Source organism: Juglans microcarpa x Juglans regia, chromosome 7S (genome assembly GCF_004785595.1).
Source record: "Juglans microcarpa x Juglans regia isolate MS1-56 chromosome 7S, Jm3101_v1.0, whole genome shotgun sequence".
NCBI lineage: Eukaryota > Viridiplantae > Streptophyta > Magnoliopsida > Fagales > Juglandaceae > Juglans > Juglans microcarpa x Juglans regia.
In genome coordinates this window covers 19,965,212-19,980,133 of record NC_054607.1, presented here as the reverse complement: position 1 = coordinate 19,980,133, position 14,922 = coordinate 19,965,212, and the positions used below count along the sequence as shown (strand labels likewise).

The window sequence follows — 14,922 nt, the reverse complement described above, 5'->3', positions numbered from 1 at the left end:
TACTCGCAACTGCCTTGGGGAACTCTTGTGGCATCGTGTCCAACATGGCAAAGCAACGACGTCATTTGCACTCTTTCTTCAATCCTATTTTGGCCCCATCCCCACGAATGCTACTCTTCATTGTCTTCGTTTCTTCGTCTTCTACGTCCACATGAAGCCCCATCGTCCTCCATGAAGTTGCCGCCCCACGAAGTCGAAGCCCACTACAGCTCAGTCTTCATCTTCTCCGCAGTCAGTCGTCGTGTTCTCCACGAGCCCATGAATCCACGGAACCCACACGAACACCCGAAGTCACCGTCTTCGTCTTCTCCACCACTTCCCTTGTTCCTGTATCCCCAATTTTTGATTTCTCTGTTTTGTCGATCCTTTTTTCTTTTTGTTGGGTGGAATCTTTTGTAATTGTCAGGGTGAATCAAGAGGTTAATGTCTATTAATATTTATGTAGTGTAAATTTTTTACCCTACCCCCTGAAGAAATGCTCCCTTCGTCTTCCCACAGAAGAACACCAATGACCTTAGTTCAAGATTAAAAAACAGAAAATGAAGAAATCCCACTACAAAAAAAAAACAAAAAAAAACCCTAGAAATGAAGAAACCCTTAAAATAAATGAAGAAACCCCATTAAAAAAAAAAAAAAAAAAAAAGGGGGACTTGCACTTAGAAGATGGTTTAGGATGTGAAAATTGATGCTAAGAGGAGATGCCATTTTTTTAATTTTTTTTAATTTTTGATAGATGTTGACGTCACGGTTACACAACGATTCCGCACGTCAGTTGCACTTAGCAATGTTGGGTTTCTAAATACTCTTTCTTGTTTCGAGGGTTCTATCGAAAATGTAAATCGTATTTTTTGGACGACTCTCTAGCGAAAAACAATTACTTCTTTTGTCTTTGGTCACACTTTTGAATTCCAGATGTTGGAAAAGTAAGGTTATTCATTGATGGTCTTCTTTCAGGAGTTTCGACCAATTTATCTTGCTCGCTTACTATCATTACTTTTTTGTTGGAGTTATGGCTAGACGTAATAAAGCAAGATTTGAAAGTTTTGATACTACTGCCATTACTATTATTAATAAGATTAAGAAATAGATGCGTGATCTTAATCCTCTTTTGAAGCCTAAAGTTCCTATGTCTAATATCAACAATGGTATACTCATCTCTTTACATATCTCTCTCTAGACTCATTGTTCGAACTAAAAAAGATATTCTTGCGAATGGATTTCACCTCCCTTGGGTACTCTCAAACTTAATATCAACAGTATCTCAAAAGGTAATCTAAGACTGTATTTAGATGTTAAATTGAGTTGAGTTAAATTGAATTGAGATGATAAAATATTATTAGAATATTATTTTCTAATATTATTATTATTTTAAGATTTGAAAAAGTTAAATTATTTATTATATTTTATGTTAAAATTTAAAAAAATTATAATAATAAATTAAAATGAATTGAGATGAATTTACTTACCAAACGAAACCTTAATTAACCGGTTGTGATGGTGTTCTACGCTCCAACAACTGTTCTAGCAATGATTGCTAGTTTCTCTTATTTTTTGAGTGTGGGTACTAACACGTTTGCATTGCAGAATTGCCAGTTTTAAGAATTCATTTAATGTTGTGCTATCAACTTAGAATTATTGTCGAGACTTTCTCTTTCTATTCATATAACCTCCAACATTCATCTTTTGTATAAAGTATTTATATGTTATAATCCAAGGTAATTAATAAAATTAAGATATTATTCTCTTCTTTTAAATATATATATATTTATATTTATATTTATATTTTAATATTTTTTATAATTATAATTGGTCACCAAATGATATCTTTAGACACAATTTCATAAAAAATATTGAACTTTTAATTTAAAATATTAAATTTTACACAATCATCTTCATTTGAAATAAAATCCTAAAACTGATTTAAAATAAGTGAAAGCTCAATTAAAATTTGAAAATAGCTGGAAACCAAACGCGCCTCAAGGGTTATAGGGTTTTACTGGAAGGAAAGGTAACGAACTCTAGGGTTTTTGTTCTTCACCTTGTCCAGTTCCCTATTCCCTCTGATTCGTACAGGCAAACACACAACTGACTATCTAAAAATGGAGCCGAGATTGGCCAATACATGGCGTTTAACAGTAAACGAGAAGAAATTTATCGAGACTGCTTTGCAATCGGACCTCCGTATCGACGGCCGTCGTCCTTTCGACTACCGCAACCTCTCCATCAAATTCGGCAGGCAACCATTTTCCTCCTTTTCCGAGAAATCAATTCCTTCTACTCTTGCTATTTCCCTTCTTGTTTTGCTGGTTTGGTTGGTTTCTTATCTATTTCTTGTTGAGTTGCAGAGAGGATGGCTCGGCGGAGGTACAGTTGGGACAGACCCATGTGATGGGTTTTGTGACTGCCCAATTGGTCCAGCCGTACAAGGACAGGCCTAATGAGGGGACGCTTTCCATCTTCACTGAGTTCTCTCCAATGGCTGATCCTTCTTTCGAGCCGGGCCGTCCCGGAGAAGCTGCTGTGGAGTTGGGACGCGTAATAGACCGTGGTCTGAGGTGATTTTCTTTTGTTTTCGTTTCACCTTAGCGTTTTTATCATGCTTTTCTTGATAATCTTTCAGATCTTTTACTGATACAAAAGCAGAATCTTTCAGACATTTTGATGATCATTATTTTTCAATGACATTGCCTGAAATTCCAAGGTTCAATGAACCGAGTAAAAATTAACAAATTACGTCATGGTATGTGAAAAATTCGAACATCTTTTTTCGCTATGTTTCTTCGTGACAATGCATAAATGTAGAACAAGTTGCTTCCGCTGTGTCGCTTGTAGCAGGAACGTGCTAGTGAATAGAAGGAGACATAGCAGCATATGTTTTCTGTCTTAGAGAAGCTAAAAAACCTTTTCCAGGGCAGCTTCTGAGCTGGAGTGAATTTTTTTTTAAGGTGTAATGTGTTTGTGCAGGGAAAGCAGGGCTGTGGATACAGAATCACTTTGTGTCCTTTCTGGGAAGTTAGTATGGGCAGTCCGTGTTGATCTCCACATTCTAGATAACGGGGGGTAAGCTTGAATATTTTCCTTTACAGTCAATTTACTTTTCAATTAGGCTTGAGGCTTTGCTGAGTTCGCTGTAACAGTTGATTTTTTGAACACTTTTTTTCTTTTGACTAATGTTTGGCATTTATTCATCTATTTTGAAAACAGAAACCTTGTTGATGCTGCTAATATTGCTGCTTTGGCAGCGCTATTGACATTCAGGAGGCCCGAGTGTTCATTAGGAGGAGAAGATGGCCAGGAAGTGATAGTGCACCCAGCTGAGGTCTGCTCCACAAATTTCTTGGAATTAATCTTAGAAGCGGCTTGCAAAAAACATACCTGGTCTATCAGATATTCAATAGGAAACACATAGTGTACTTATCAAAAAAGGAAACACAGTGAACTTTGAAATGTTTATCTGTTTGAGCTGAAAAGCAACGGCTATAATTAATTTCCTCTGATGATAAGACCCAGTGACTACCTCATATGTGGATTTAAGTAGTCTATAATTCTATATTCAGAAACCACTCCACAATTTAACTCTACCTATCAATTTTTGTATCTCTGATGAGAATTAGATGAGTGCAAATTCTAGTTGTTCGGGGCTAGGAGGGTTTTTTTTTTTTTTTAATTCATATGTATGACCAACCATAAGACATTGCACGTAGGTGATGTGAGAAGCTTGTAGGCATTGATGCTGTATATTCTTATGTATTTTTAGCTGTTAGTGAGGGGGGATACTGGAAAATAGGAGGGAACTAGACCAGTCTATCTCCAAATGGACATCCATGAAAACACTGTTCTCAAGAGTTAGAGAAGCAAAAGTGGGTGTACATGGTTGTTAACCTGAGCTTTTATTATGCCATGCTAGCACCTCATAATCCTTTTTCTGAGTAACTATATAATTGAGATCCTATCCTTGCTGTAATAACATATTGCTTTTTGACAGGTAAGGGAGCCACTTCCTTTGATAGTCCATCACCTCCCTATAGCAGTTACATTTGCATTTTTCAGTAATGAGAGCAGTGTGGTATGCTAGTGCTCTCTCTGTCAATAAGGCATATAAAATGAGGAGTTTAGCTCCATTCATTAGATCTTGTTCTAATCTAGTGGGGATGCATGCAGGTGATAGACCCCACCCACTATGAAGAGGCTGTTATGGGGGGAAGAATGACTGCTACACTTAATGCAAATAATGATGTTTGTGCTATTCAAAAAGCTGGAGGGGAGGGTGTTTTGCAGAGCGTGATCATGCAATGTTTGAGAATTGCTGGACAGAAGGCATATGATATAACTACCAAGATTAAAAATGCGGTGGGTTTTCCCCTATGGAATGAGTTTTTTGTACAAGATGAAAGGAAAACCATGGAGAATTTATTTGTCCATTAAATTTGTCAAGTTTGGTAATGCAATTCATTTATTAGCTCTCCTAATGCATACAACTACATCTTTACCAGATTAAATATAAAGGCATTTTAGAATTAGTCAATGATTAACCATTCTAACTTAATTGCTTATAAAAAAAAAATTCTAACTTAACTATTAACATGTTGCCTTTATGATTTATGTTAATAGATTTGATAGCTATTTTCATACCTATAAAAAAAAAGGATTTGATTTTTTCGGTGGTTCTGCTCAAATCTTGGTTCTCTCAAGTGTATCCAGTTTTACAACAGCAGAAGTGCCATTAGTGGCCTGTGATCTGGATAGCATTATTAGATCCCAGTACTAATATTGTGTCCATTTCCTGATAATGTGGAGTTGAAACACAATAGGATTTTTAAGTGTAAGAGGACAAGGTTTTGGCCATAGTGTTGCAGCAATGACACAGTGTAAGAGGTTCCAGTGTCTTTAATACAAGGTCACTTTTAGGGTTATTTCATGGAGCAATCAGGCTAAAAACATTATGCTTGCGAGAGAGTAGCTTGAGAGCTGAGGTATAATTGACTTTAATAATATCACTATTGAACTAGGAGTGACAAGAAAGGGGGGGGGGGGGGGGGGGGGGGGGGGGTTAAGTTTGCTCTTTAAATGAGTTTTGTGCAAACCTTGGAATTGTTGTCACGTCAGGGTTTGAAGAACATGTGGTTGTCCTTGTCATTTTAGTCTGCTGAAGACTTTACCTCTTGTTGGACATGTTTGAGGTCATGATCTGGCAGCTTACTTGTTGAATGGATGCTGTCTTTCTTTATTCTGATTTTGCTTCCTCAAAGTGATGTAGGTTGAATCATACAACACAGAAAGAGCATCATGGAAGATCAAGCGCCACAGTACTTCTGTTTCTTCACATGTCAGTGGAGCTGGTGTGAATGTAGGGAAGCAAAGCCAATATCTTGATCAGAAGCATGTTAGTGACAGATCAAAGCTGATACCTGAGAAATGTGTGGCAGATCAAAGTATGGACATAGAAGGTAAAACCAAATCGTCCAAACAAGGGCAAACTAACAGGATAGAGGGAGATGCTAAGAACTTCATTGGTGGGCCCTCTAGTTGGTATGTTAGTCCGTTCAAAATTTGTGACCTTGCTTCAGATAATCTTCTCTTACTGATAAGTGCTTAACATTATCAAAGGGAATGAGCTCATTTTGTTCATTCAATCCTAATTCTTTTAGTTTCTTTTTCTGTTTCCCACCAGGGATCCTTACTCCGAGGCTGTTAATGCAGATTTCCTGAAAGCTTCTCTTGCTTCGCGTGGTGAAACACTATTCCTTGCACATGCACATTGAATAACTTTTAAGTTTAACGATTATGTTTGTTTTGGTCTTTCTGGCAAAAGTTTAGTAACTGTTTTTTCCTTCCAATCGACATGGGTAAAATGCATGATGGCCATCAATAAAGAAAAACCGTGCTGCTCTTAAGAAAAAAGATAGAATAAATAAATAATGGAAAATGCTCAACATTTTACTCACCTTGATGTATTCTTCCTAGTTCCTCACACCACTTTCTTTCCTCACTTGGCTCTTCTCCCAGGTGTTGCTAATAAATTTTCCATTAATCTGTTCCATAAAATTACAATATTCGTTTGTTCTGATTTTACTTCATGTTTACCCTGCCATGGGACACTATCTCCTTCAGTAGGTTTGTGATGGGGAGAGAGATGCCTCCATCTTACATGTGTTACGCATAAACATGCAGGAACAGCAACACCTAGTAGAAATGAAAAGGACTCAATGGGAGAGAATTCTTCATGTGAAGTTAAGCCAGTGGAACCGCCTGAAGATATTAACTCTGCTTCACCTACTGAGGCAGCTGATACTGCTTTGCAGACTAACAGAGAGAAGACTTTGAAGGATGCTGTGAAACCCAAGCACAAGAGAAAAAATAAAGCATCCTTCGCTAGTGAAAGTTAGATGAACTTTCACCAAAAGAGGTATAGCGTGTATGTTATGACCCAATTCTCCGGACAGAATCTTTCTAGTCTTGAATGCAGACAATGAAAACTTTTCATGTTTGTAGTCTTATCATCTGAAAAGAATTTTGCGCAGATTCAGTGGATGGGTTATTAACTACATGCATGGATTCTGTTGTAGTTGAAATAGTATCTGAACTTTAGTTGTTTTGGTACTTAGTAGTTTGTATAGAATTTTTTCTCCAAGAAGTTGAAAACCTCACATTTTTTGCAGTGTAGTGACACATTGAATGATTGAATATGTGCCTGTTCTATTTCATGATTTGTTAAACGTGTCCCAGTAGTGAACACTTGCTCCTAATTTTTACTGAAAAAATCTTAAGATCATCCAGCAAGCAATTGACTTTTTTTTTTCACTTTTTTCTCTTCATTTGTTTCTTTGCAGATACTGGGTTGCAAACTTCTGTTTAGAGCTTACAAACGGCATATGTACTTGGAAACTCCTCGACTTTAGAGGCACACAACATGAACAATATGGGCAGGAGCAAGTTAACGTTGAAATCCCAAAGAACAGAACCAAAGATGACTGTCTGCACGGAAGGTTTGGCTTGTCAAATTTACCTAAATCCAAGTTATACTTGGTCAATGATTGCTCCATCTCCTAATTTTGGCCTGAATTTAATGCTGCTTAAGTCGCTACTTTGTAAGGCATTTGGGTTACTTGACAGACGGTGGCATGCCCCTTGTAGTGGATAAGTGGGGTTTTGTTTTCCCTGTTTGTTCTTATTATGTGCATTTGTATCCGAAGATGTACACCAAGATTATACCGAGACTGCTTAATTTTGTTAATGCACCCAAAAAAAAAAAAATTATATTCTTTGATTTTCAGAAGTGAATTCTTGTTTAAAATAGGAGCCCAACGAACTGCAATGTTGAGTACCAAAAGCGAGATGCGTTCTGTCTGTCAGTCGATAAACTTCATCTCTTTGTTCCCATGGTGGGAAAAAGGATAAATAAATAAATAAAGTCAAAACGGTGGCAGTGGTTGATGTTCATCAAAGTTGATCTACTACAGGGCACATACCATCAGCCAAGAAAACATGAGATCTAAACTACATCAATATCCCAGCTTCCACTCCTTATATTCTCTTTGTAAAATGTCCTTTTCTTGTACAAAAACACCTAATCTAAATGCTTTGGGGGCGATTGTAGAAGTCCCTCATACCCACTTTTTGTACTCTGAATTATTATTATAAAACTATTTGCCTTTAAAAAAATGGTGCTTGTTCAACGAACTTGAAAATATCCCCCGGACTTTATAGGCATCTTTAGATAGTTAAAACCGAAAAAACAAGAAAATAAAATAAATGAATCTTTCTCAACAAGAGCAAATGTAACGTGCTATATTAGTCTCTTTGAATGAAAACATTGGTATAGAAATTTGAAAACAAAACTTGGGTGACAAAATGGTCTTAGCTTTTTTCCGTTTAGTAGTATAAACATTCAGATAGCTCCCAAAGAAACCAACATAAATTGATGTAACAAAGACGACCTAAAACTGCCTTGCCCATATCCCTGCCAGAAACTTCAGAATCCAAACCTTCGAAGGAAGAGAGTGGGGGAATTAGAACACAGATTACAACTTAATTAGTGACAATCCTGGCTGGAACAGCAACACAAATCACCAAAATTAGTGTATGAGGCAAACCATCGGTTAAAAAGCCATACAAGGGAGACGAAATGCAAGAGTTCCCTCCCAAAACACAGAAAAAAACCATAAATCCAGTCAATCAAAGCAGCAACTGGAATCTTTCATTACTCGTAACCGACATAAACATTGGGATTCCCTCATCAGTTAAATCCATGCACCATCACCATAGAATAACACGTGCCACACTAGTATCTCCTCCTCGGACTCCTCGAGCGACGTTCTCGAGGTGGCCTGAAACAAAGATATGCAGCGTCAAAATCATTCACCAAGAGATCTAGACGACTTGGTGCAATTTGACTCAGAAGCAGTTGGAGTTTGAGTCAAACAGCAGGCACGCTTACAAGATCTGTCTCCAAGTCTAAATGACACAAATATGGTCAAGAGTTGCAGAATATACACGACATAACAATTCTGTAAAAGAAAAGAAAATCCTACGTTCTGTCGTCTGCAAAATTCAAAGCACCAATTCTTAGAACCAAATCTGAAAAGATCCCATTACCCTGACAAGACTTAGAAAGCACTCATGAACTCCACTCATCCATTTTGCCCAAAATGCAATGCAAATGCATGGTGTGGAGGAGTAGCAAACTCTTTTCCTACAATCTAAATCATTTCATCAAACTGTGTGCTCCCTACCCCTCTATAGGGTATTTTACTGACAGGTTCTATAAGAACGGGACAATCCTATCTGGTCAAATCCTAGCAGATAAGTCTACCGGCCTCTTAGTTACTTCACATGAAGAACAACTTTTTCCATTCAAAATGAACTTGTAAAGCACCTCTGAATTAGAACAAATCATGCATGGAACCTACAAATGATTTCTTTTCACCACTAGAGAAAAAGCAAAGGGAAAATTCTATGTTTCTAGTGGCCTACACCATTTGGATAGTAAATTAGGAAAGAAAAGTGGAGGTAATGAACAAAATTTCCAGCTCCACCAACAATTCCTTCATTTTTTTAATAAGTAAATTAAGGGACTCACAATTCCTTCATTTGAAAATACGTGAGATTTAAAAAAATTTGGACTACAGGAAAAGACACTTGACATTTCTCTATCTTCTTTACAATATCCCCAGGCCTCCACCCTCCACTTTCTCCATATATCCACAGAAATGAAGAAATATTATCCATTTATTTTATCTTATTCTCCTAATATATCTGGGATGCTTTGTAATTGTTACCGAAGTGAATGTCTAGTACAACTAAATTAGCACGCATAGGTGATGCTCTTGTGTATGTCCCATACTTGGGCTGTTGCCTATTCTTATGATCAATAAAGTTTTATTTACCAATCAAATAAATTGTTACCAAAAGGACTTCCCTCGAATTAAAATTCAATGCATGGCTTCCTTCTATTAAAACAGATGCTCTCGCTTAATTCCAAAAAAAAAAAAAGAGAATTGTATACATGCAAACCTTGTATTCTTTCTTTTCATTGCTCCATTAGCTGAGGATCCACTGCTGAAGGCCCAGTCAACACTGATAGTTTGTGTCAGAAATTCTGCTCCATTCATGGAGGATATTGCAGTCTGTGCTTCCTCAAAGTTCTCATACTCAATTAGGGCATATCCCTTGTAAAAGAGAGAGGTTTCAAATTACCTTGATATAATAAATTTTATCACAAACTTACAAATTTATTAGAAACAAAACAGCTGATTATAAAGTCAAATGGATACCATCACCAAGAAAAAGTTAAAAAGGGAAGCACATGACTCAACTCAACTCAATCAAGCCTTCATGTCACTTAAATTATTAACTCCGTAAAAAGGGGAAGCATTACAAATAAGAGAGTGATTACAGGATTATTAATTGTTGAAAAGTGTAAACTTGTTAAACTGCCAAAAATTTCCACTCAGATCATTTATAGGCCATGCTTTATACAGTAGCTTTTGGCATTAAAAACTGATGTCACAGAGACCATTTAATGGGTAGGTAAAAAACTAAACAATACTAGAAAATCATAAAATCATCGTTTGGGATAATGCAGAATATCATAATGATGATCTTGTAAATAATTTTCCTTGGGCATTCAGTAGCTAGATTGTGGAGGAATGTTATGCTGTATTATCCAAATTCAAAGAATAGTGGACATGGTTTGATTAAACCAACCTACTGAATTTTCATTTTGGCTTCTGATCACAAAATACAGTTTAACTTCGTAGCAATGTTCAAGATGGTATCATACAAAATCAGATGCAAAGTGATGTCTAAGCATAAAAGAAAATGTAAATTTTCACCATCACTGCTGCTAATACAAGAACAAAGTAAATTAGGGCTTACCTTGACAAACCCGGTTCGGCGATCAAGATTTAAATGCAAATTCTTAATCTCTCCAAACTCACCAAAAGAATTTTGTAGATCATCCTCTTGTGCCTCTTCGTGTATTCCACTGACCAGAATAATCCATCCTTCAATGGCTGCAAATATGAAGTAGGGATTTTATTATTTTCTTTTCTTAGAGAACTGAAAGAAGAGATTCAGTATTCAAGGCAAAACTCCTTTGATTACTCAGTACATTCACCACAATTAAAGCTGTTCTAGAAACTATAAAATCTGTTACCATGTTGTGTTAGGCCTATAAAAGAAAGAAACACAAAAGCAAACTATATATTTTTTTACAAGTAATAAAAAGATTTATTGACGAGGATAATAAAATTTATAGATGAGGAGAAACACAATTTTTTTTGGGATAGGTGATGAGGAGAAACACAATTGAACCATATATGACTACTTATTATTGTTAGAGATTGATGAGGAGAATACAGAAGCTTTTATACAATTTCTAAAATTTTTGTATAACACCCCAGATGTAGTATGAAAGGACGTTGAACAGGATTCCACATTACCAAGGAGGAAAAAGTTCATGGTTTATAATGATTCCAAAGGAGTCAGACTGAAACATTGATTAGTCCTATGGAGTAAAAGCCCAAAATTTGGCTTCGACTTTTCCTTAGTTTGTTAAAAATGTTATGAAAGCCAATCCCAACCTACAACAGAATGACCTGATGAAGACTTCAAGAATTTAGGAGGGTGATTGTAATACAGTAATTTTAGTATAAAGGGTGGTGAATGGAATCACATCTTTGCAGTTTATAATGATTTCAAGAAACTTCAATTGTAATATTGGCTATCCATATGGAGCGCAAATGTGATTTGGGCTTTTCCTTGAGTTGCTACATTTTGCTACTGCAGTTATCAAGGTCTATGCTAACAAAACAGCAGTGAGATAATTATCGATTCATATGATCAAATGGACAAGAAAATTTCCCAAAAAGGAAAAATAAATCCCATCAAGTGGTGGAATCATTAATATCTTCAAAAAACATTAGGATCGTCCTTCAACAGTGTTGGTAAAAGTGCACCTAAGTGCAAATTAGTTGGGACTTAGGCCAAAGCACTTAGCTTATCACATGCAAGGCAAACTTACAAAAGCATGCCAATGAGAGCTTAATGATGAGAATGACTTTACACTTTTAAGATTGCATTGTATTGCTTTACTGATTTAAAGAAAAGGATTGAATAGTATTGCTACTGTTAGCATGCAAAACAATTCCCATAATTCTTGTGCTTTTTTGGTCATTGCTTTTTAAGTACATAGTGATTCAACTACATAATTTATCTTGATTATGGCTATCACACATCATTGTTGCATATATTTTGCAAAGCACGAGAGAATTATGAAAAAAATAAGATGTTTGAATTTCATGTGATTAGTTGATCACTTAACTGCCATGTTGGATAATACTCTGACAAATTGAGCTAGTGGGCAAAATATATATTACTATCTTTCTTTTTTAAAACCTTCTTTTAATTTATTTTATGACTATTTTGTTGTTACCCGTTATTGCCTAAAAATGTGTGTTTTACTTCAATCAGGTAGGTGCTTGCATTTTCTAGGCAATGTTTGCGCCTAGGATCTAGGCAGTGTTTGTGCTTAAGTACGCTTGATGCTTTCACCAACACTGGCCTTTTGAAAATTCCACATAATCATAAGACAAGCATCAGCCAACTTTGTACATCAGCAAAATCAACTAGCGCATGTGACCCAAACCCTAGGACATAATTACCAATTACTATTCTCTCTCTTGACTTCAAAATGGCAAAGTGTAATTCAACCATTTCTTAGTACCATTCACTGTCAAATGTTTGTCCATATTGCTTAGGTGGCATGATCACAAATCAAACTCCTAACTCTCAACTCTTTCAAGAACTTCATGCCCCATGAGATGGCTGTGGATCAAGAAACTGCCATGTAGACCTCAACTCCACTAAGATGCTAACAAAATTGACAGGCTCTCAACCCTTGTACAGGGATAATTTTCGGATCACATTAGATGTGTGGGGCCCCTCAAGGACCAAATGCAAAACTTTGATAAGAAACTCAGATATCTGGACCAAAATGACGCTAGTTTCACAAAATCGATTCTCGGTCCAATGAAAGAATCGCCTATAAGGCTAGTTCCCTTACTAGTCCACCACATTATTCTTGACATCTCTCTTAAGGAACACAGTTAGCCCCTGTTTCTTTGGGAAGAACCCAGTTCCAGGGAATATTTGCCACCAAACAACAAACTTCATGAGGTCAGCCATCATCCCCATAGAAACACAATGACTCAATTTGAATTCACAGGCAAAGTGGCAAACAATCATCTCTTAAAATAATTTCAGCCAAAAAACAAACGCATTTTGGATCGCCGAATTAATTATCCCTACCATTTTTTTTATAAGTAAAAATCTTATCAATATCAATGAAGGAATAGGCATCGTCCAAGTACACGGGAATTTATCTCCACCATTCCCGCTACGAATATTCCAAAAACCCTAGAACCCTAACTAGGAAAACACGCAAACGTTAAGAAACCACAAACAAAAAAGTCAGAAAAACCCTATATATAATTTTAGGAAACCACGCAAACGTTAAATATTCAAGAAAAGCAATATATAGACACACCATGTGGGGGGCAGGGGGTTATATATAATTTGGTTATAGATATAAAATCGAAGAGGATAAGGAGGAGGAACTGACATCGCTGGGGGCCAGGACCGTCGGGGGACTTGAGGGAGTCGAACTTGGAGGCGGCAAGGCGGGTGGAGCGGTCGGGGGCTTCGGGATGGTCCTCGCGGAAGCCACGGCCCTTGGTCTTCCGGGCAACGGCAGAGGAGGAGGCGACGCCAGTAATAGCGGACTTGAGCTTCGGGAGAGGGGCCGTTGGCGAGGTGGTGGCGTCGGCTGCTGCGGTGTCCACGCCCCCGTCCTCGTCCATAAGGTCGTCGTCCTCCGGCTCAAAGTCCACAGCCTCCACATCTGCTGCGCTTGCCATAAGGAAGAATGTTTGCTTTACTCTGTGTGTGTCTCTCTCTCACTCACTCGGAAGGGAAAAAGTTGGGTGGATTTGGTGACGGTGGCCGATGGGGGTGAAGAACTATGGATCGATGCTGCTCTGATTAGGTTTTTATATGGCTCTTTCTGAATTACCTTTTAAAGGTTTTGGGCCTTTTCAACGAATAACGTTTGAGAGAAATTATTGTAGTAGCATATATTTTACATTTATTATATGACTATTTTTTATTTTTTATTTTTTTATTTTAAATTAGAAAGATATTTGATCTAGATAATGTCATATTATGTATGTAAAATGGTTACTTTTAACAGTGACTTTTATTTATATGTATTTTTTTTCAATTAGTTTTGTAAGGGTTATTTTAATGTTAATTGTTTTTTGATAAGTATTTTTTTAATGTTAATTGTAATCACAAAAAATTTATATATTCACGTATTTTTTTATTTATATAAAATAAAAATAAATTTTTTATATAAGTTTTTTGTCAATACATTTAGAATTAGTTTGATTCTTTGACTGTACTCAGCTAGTTGAGTTTAGTTTAAATTTAGATCTATTTTAATATCTAAATACTTAATTTATTTCAACTCAAAAGTTTTTTACACGTGTGACTCAATTTTTTTTTCAACTCAACATCTCTTTATACGTGGGACTCACATCCTTTTTCAATTTTCTATAAATACATTTAAATTCATATTAACATCTAAAGACATCTAAACTCATCTTAGATGGATCTCACATAACTCACTACACAATCTCAACTTACTACTATTCATAAAAAACTCAACTCAACTCAACATTCAAATGTAGCTTTCCATTTTCTTTTTGGACCGAACCTAATACAGAGATAGCATTTCACAGGATTAAAAATTGAAAAATTCTATTCATCATCCTCACACTACACATCACACATAATTTTTTTTTCTCTTACCAAATATGTAGTGTATGGTTGATTAGTAGAATCATTCAATTAGTTTAGGAAGAATAAAATAAAATAAAAATAAAAATAAATACGATGTATTGTGTGTGGAGATGATGAGTTATAAAACTCCTTTTATAAAATAATATTACTTTTTATAAGATATTTTAAGAAAAATAATAAGTACACATCACCTTTCATCATATTTATACAACAATATTTTAAAAGGCAAGTTGATTTTGTAAACTACCTTATAAAAGTAACATTATTTTATAAAAATACTCACATGTATTATGAAATGTGCTATCTTAGGTGTAAAAGCATGGACTATTATTTTTTGAGTTTTGTTGCTTAGACTTTTGAACTTAAAATTAGAAAATATATATACATACATAAAATGTATCTAATCCAAACTGTATGAAAACTTAATACTAGAAACTTTACAAAAATAGAGAAGTAAATACAAAAAATTACTCAAAATTAAAGCTAATTGAGAGATTTTAGAGTGTGAGAGCTAGCTGAATCTTCTACCATGATGAGTAGCGCCTTAGACATTTACAAAAG

At 36.0% G+C, this 14,922-nt stretch overlaps 2 protein-coding genes across 3 annotated transcripts; one reads left to right on the top strand and one right to left on the bottom strand.

Annotated features, from left to right (window-relative positions):
• Positions 1-1,956: 1,956 nt before the first annotated feature.
• Positions 1,957-7,276, top strand: LOC121241082 (exosome complex component RRP45A-like). 2 transcript variants are annotated; one of them, XM_041138683.1, is made up of 10 exons: positions 1,957-2,236; positions 2,346-2,555; positions 2,965-3,060; positions 3,205-3,319; positions 3,986-4,066; positions 4,162-4,350; positions 5,258-5,529; positions 5,672-5,730; positions 6,172-6,406; positions 6,831-7,276. In XM_041138683.1, the coding sequence occupies exons 1-9, from the start codon at positions 2,100-2,102 to the stop codon at positions 6,384-6,386; spliced, it is 1,374 nt and encodes a 457-aa protein (XP_040994617.1). In that variant the 5' UTR covers positions 1,957-2,099; the 3' UTR covers positions 6,387-6,406; positions 6,831-7,276. The 2 variants fall into 2 exon arrangements, with proteins under 2 accessions (XP_040994617.1, XP_040994618.1); XM_041138684.1 differs by having other exon boundaries at positions 1,965-2,236; positions 6,172-6,415.
• A 648-nt stretch (positions 7,277-7,924) lies between these two features.
• LOC121241083 (RNA-binding protein Y14-like) lies at positions 7,925-13,584 on the bottom strand. The gene is made up of 4 exons (XM_041138685.1): positions 13,124-13,584; positions 10,378-10,514; positions 9,514-9,668; positions 7,925-8,327 (listed from the first exon to the last, which is right to left on the bottom strand). The coding sequence occupies exons 1-4, from the start codon at positions 13,416-13,418 to the stop codon at positions 8,282-8,284; spliced, it is 633 nt and encodes a 210-aa protein (XP_040994619.1). The 5' UTR covers positions 13,419-13,584; the 3' UTR covers positions 7,925-8,281.
• Positions 13,585-14,922: the final 1,338 nt, after the last annotated feature.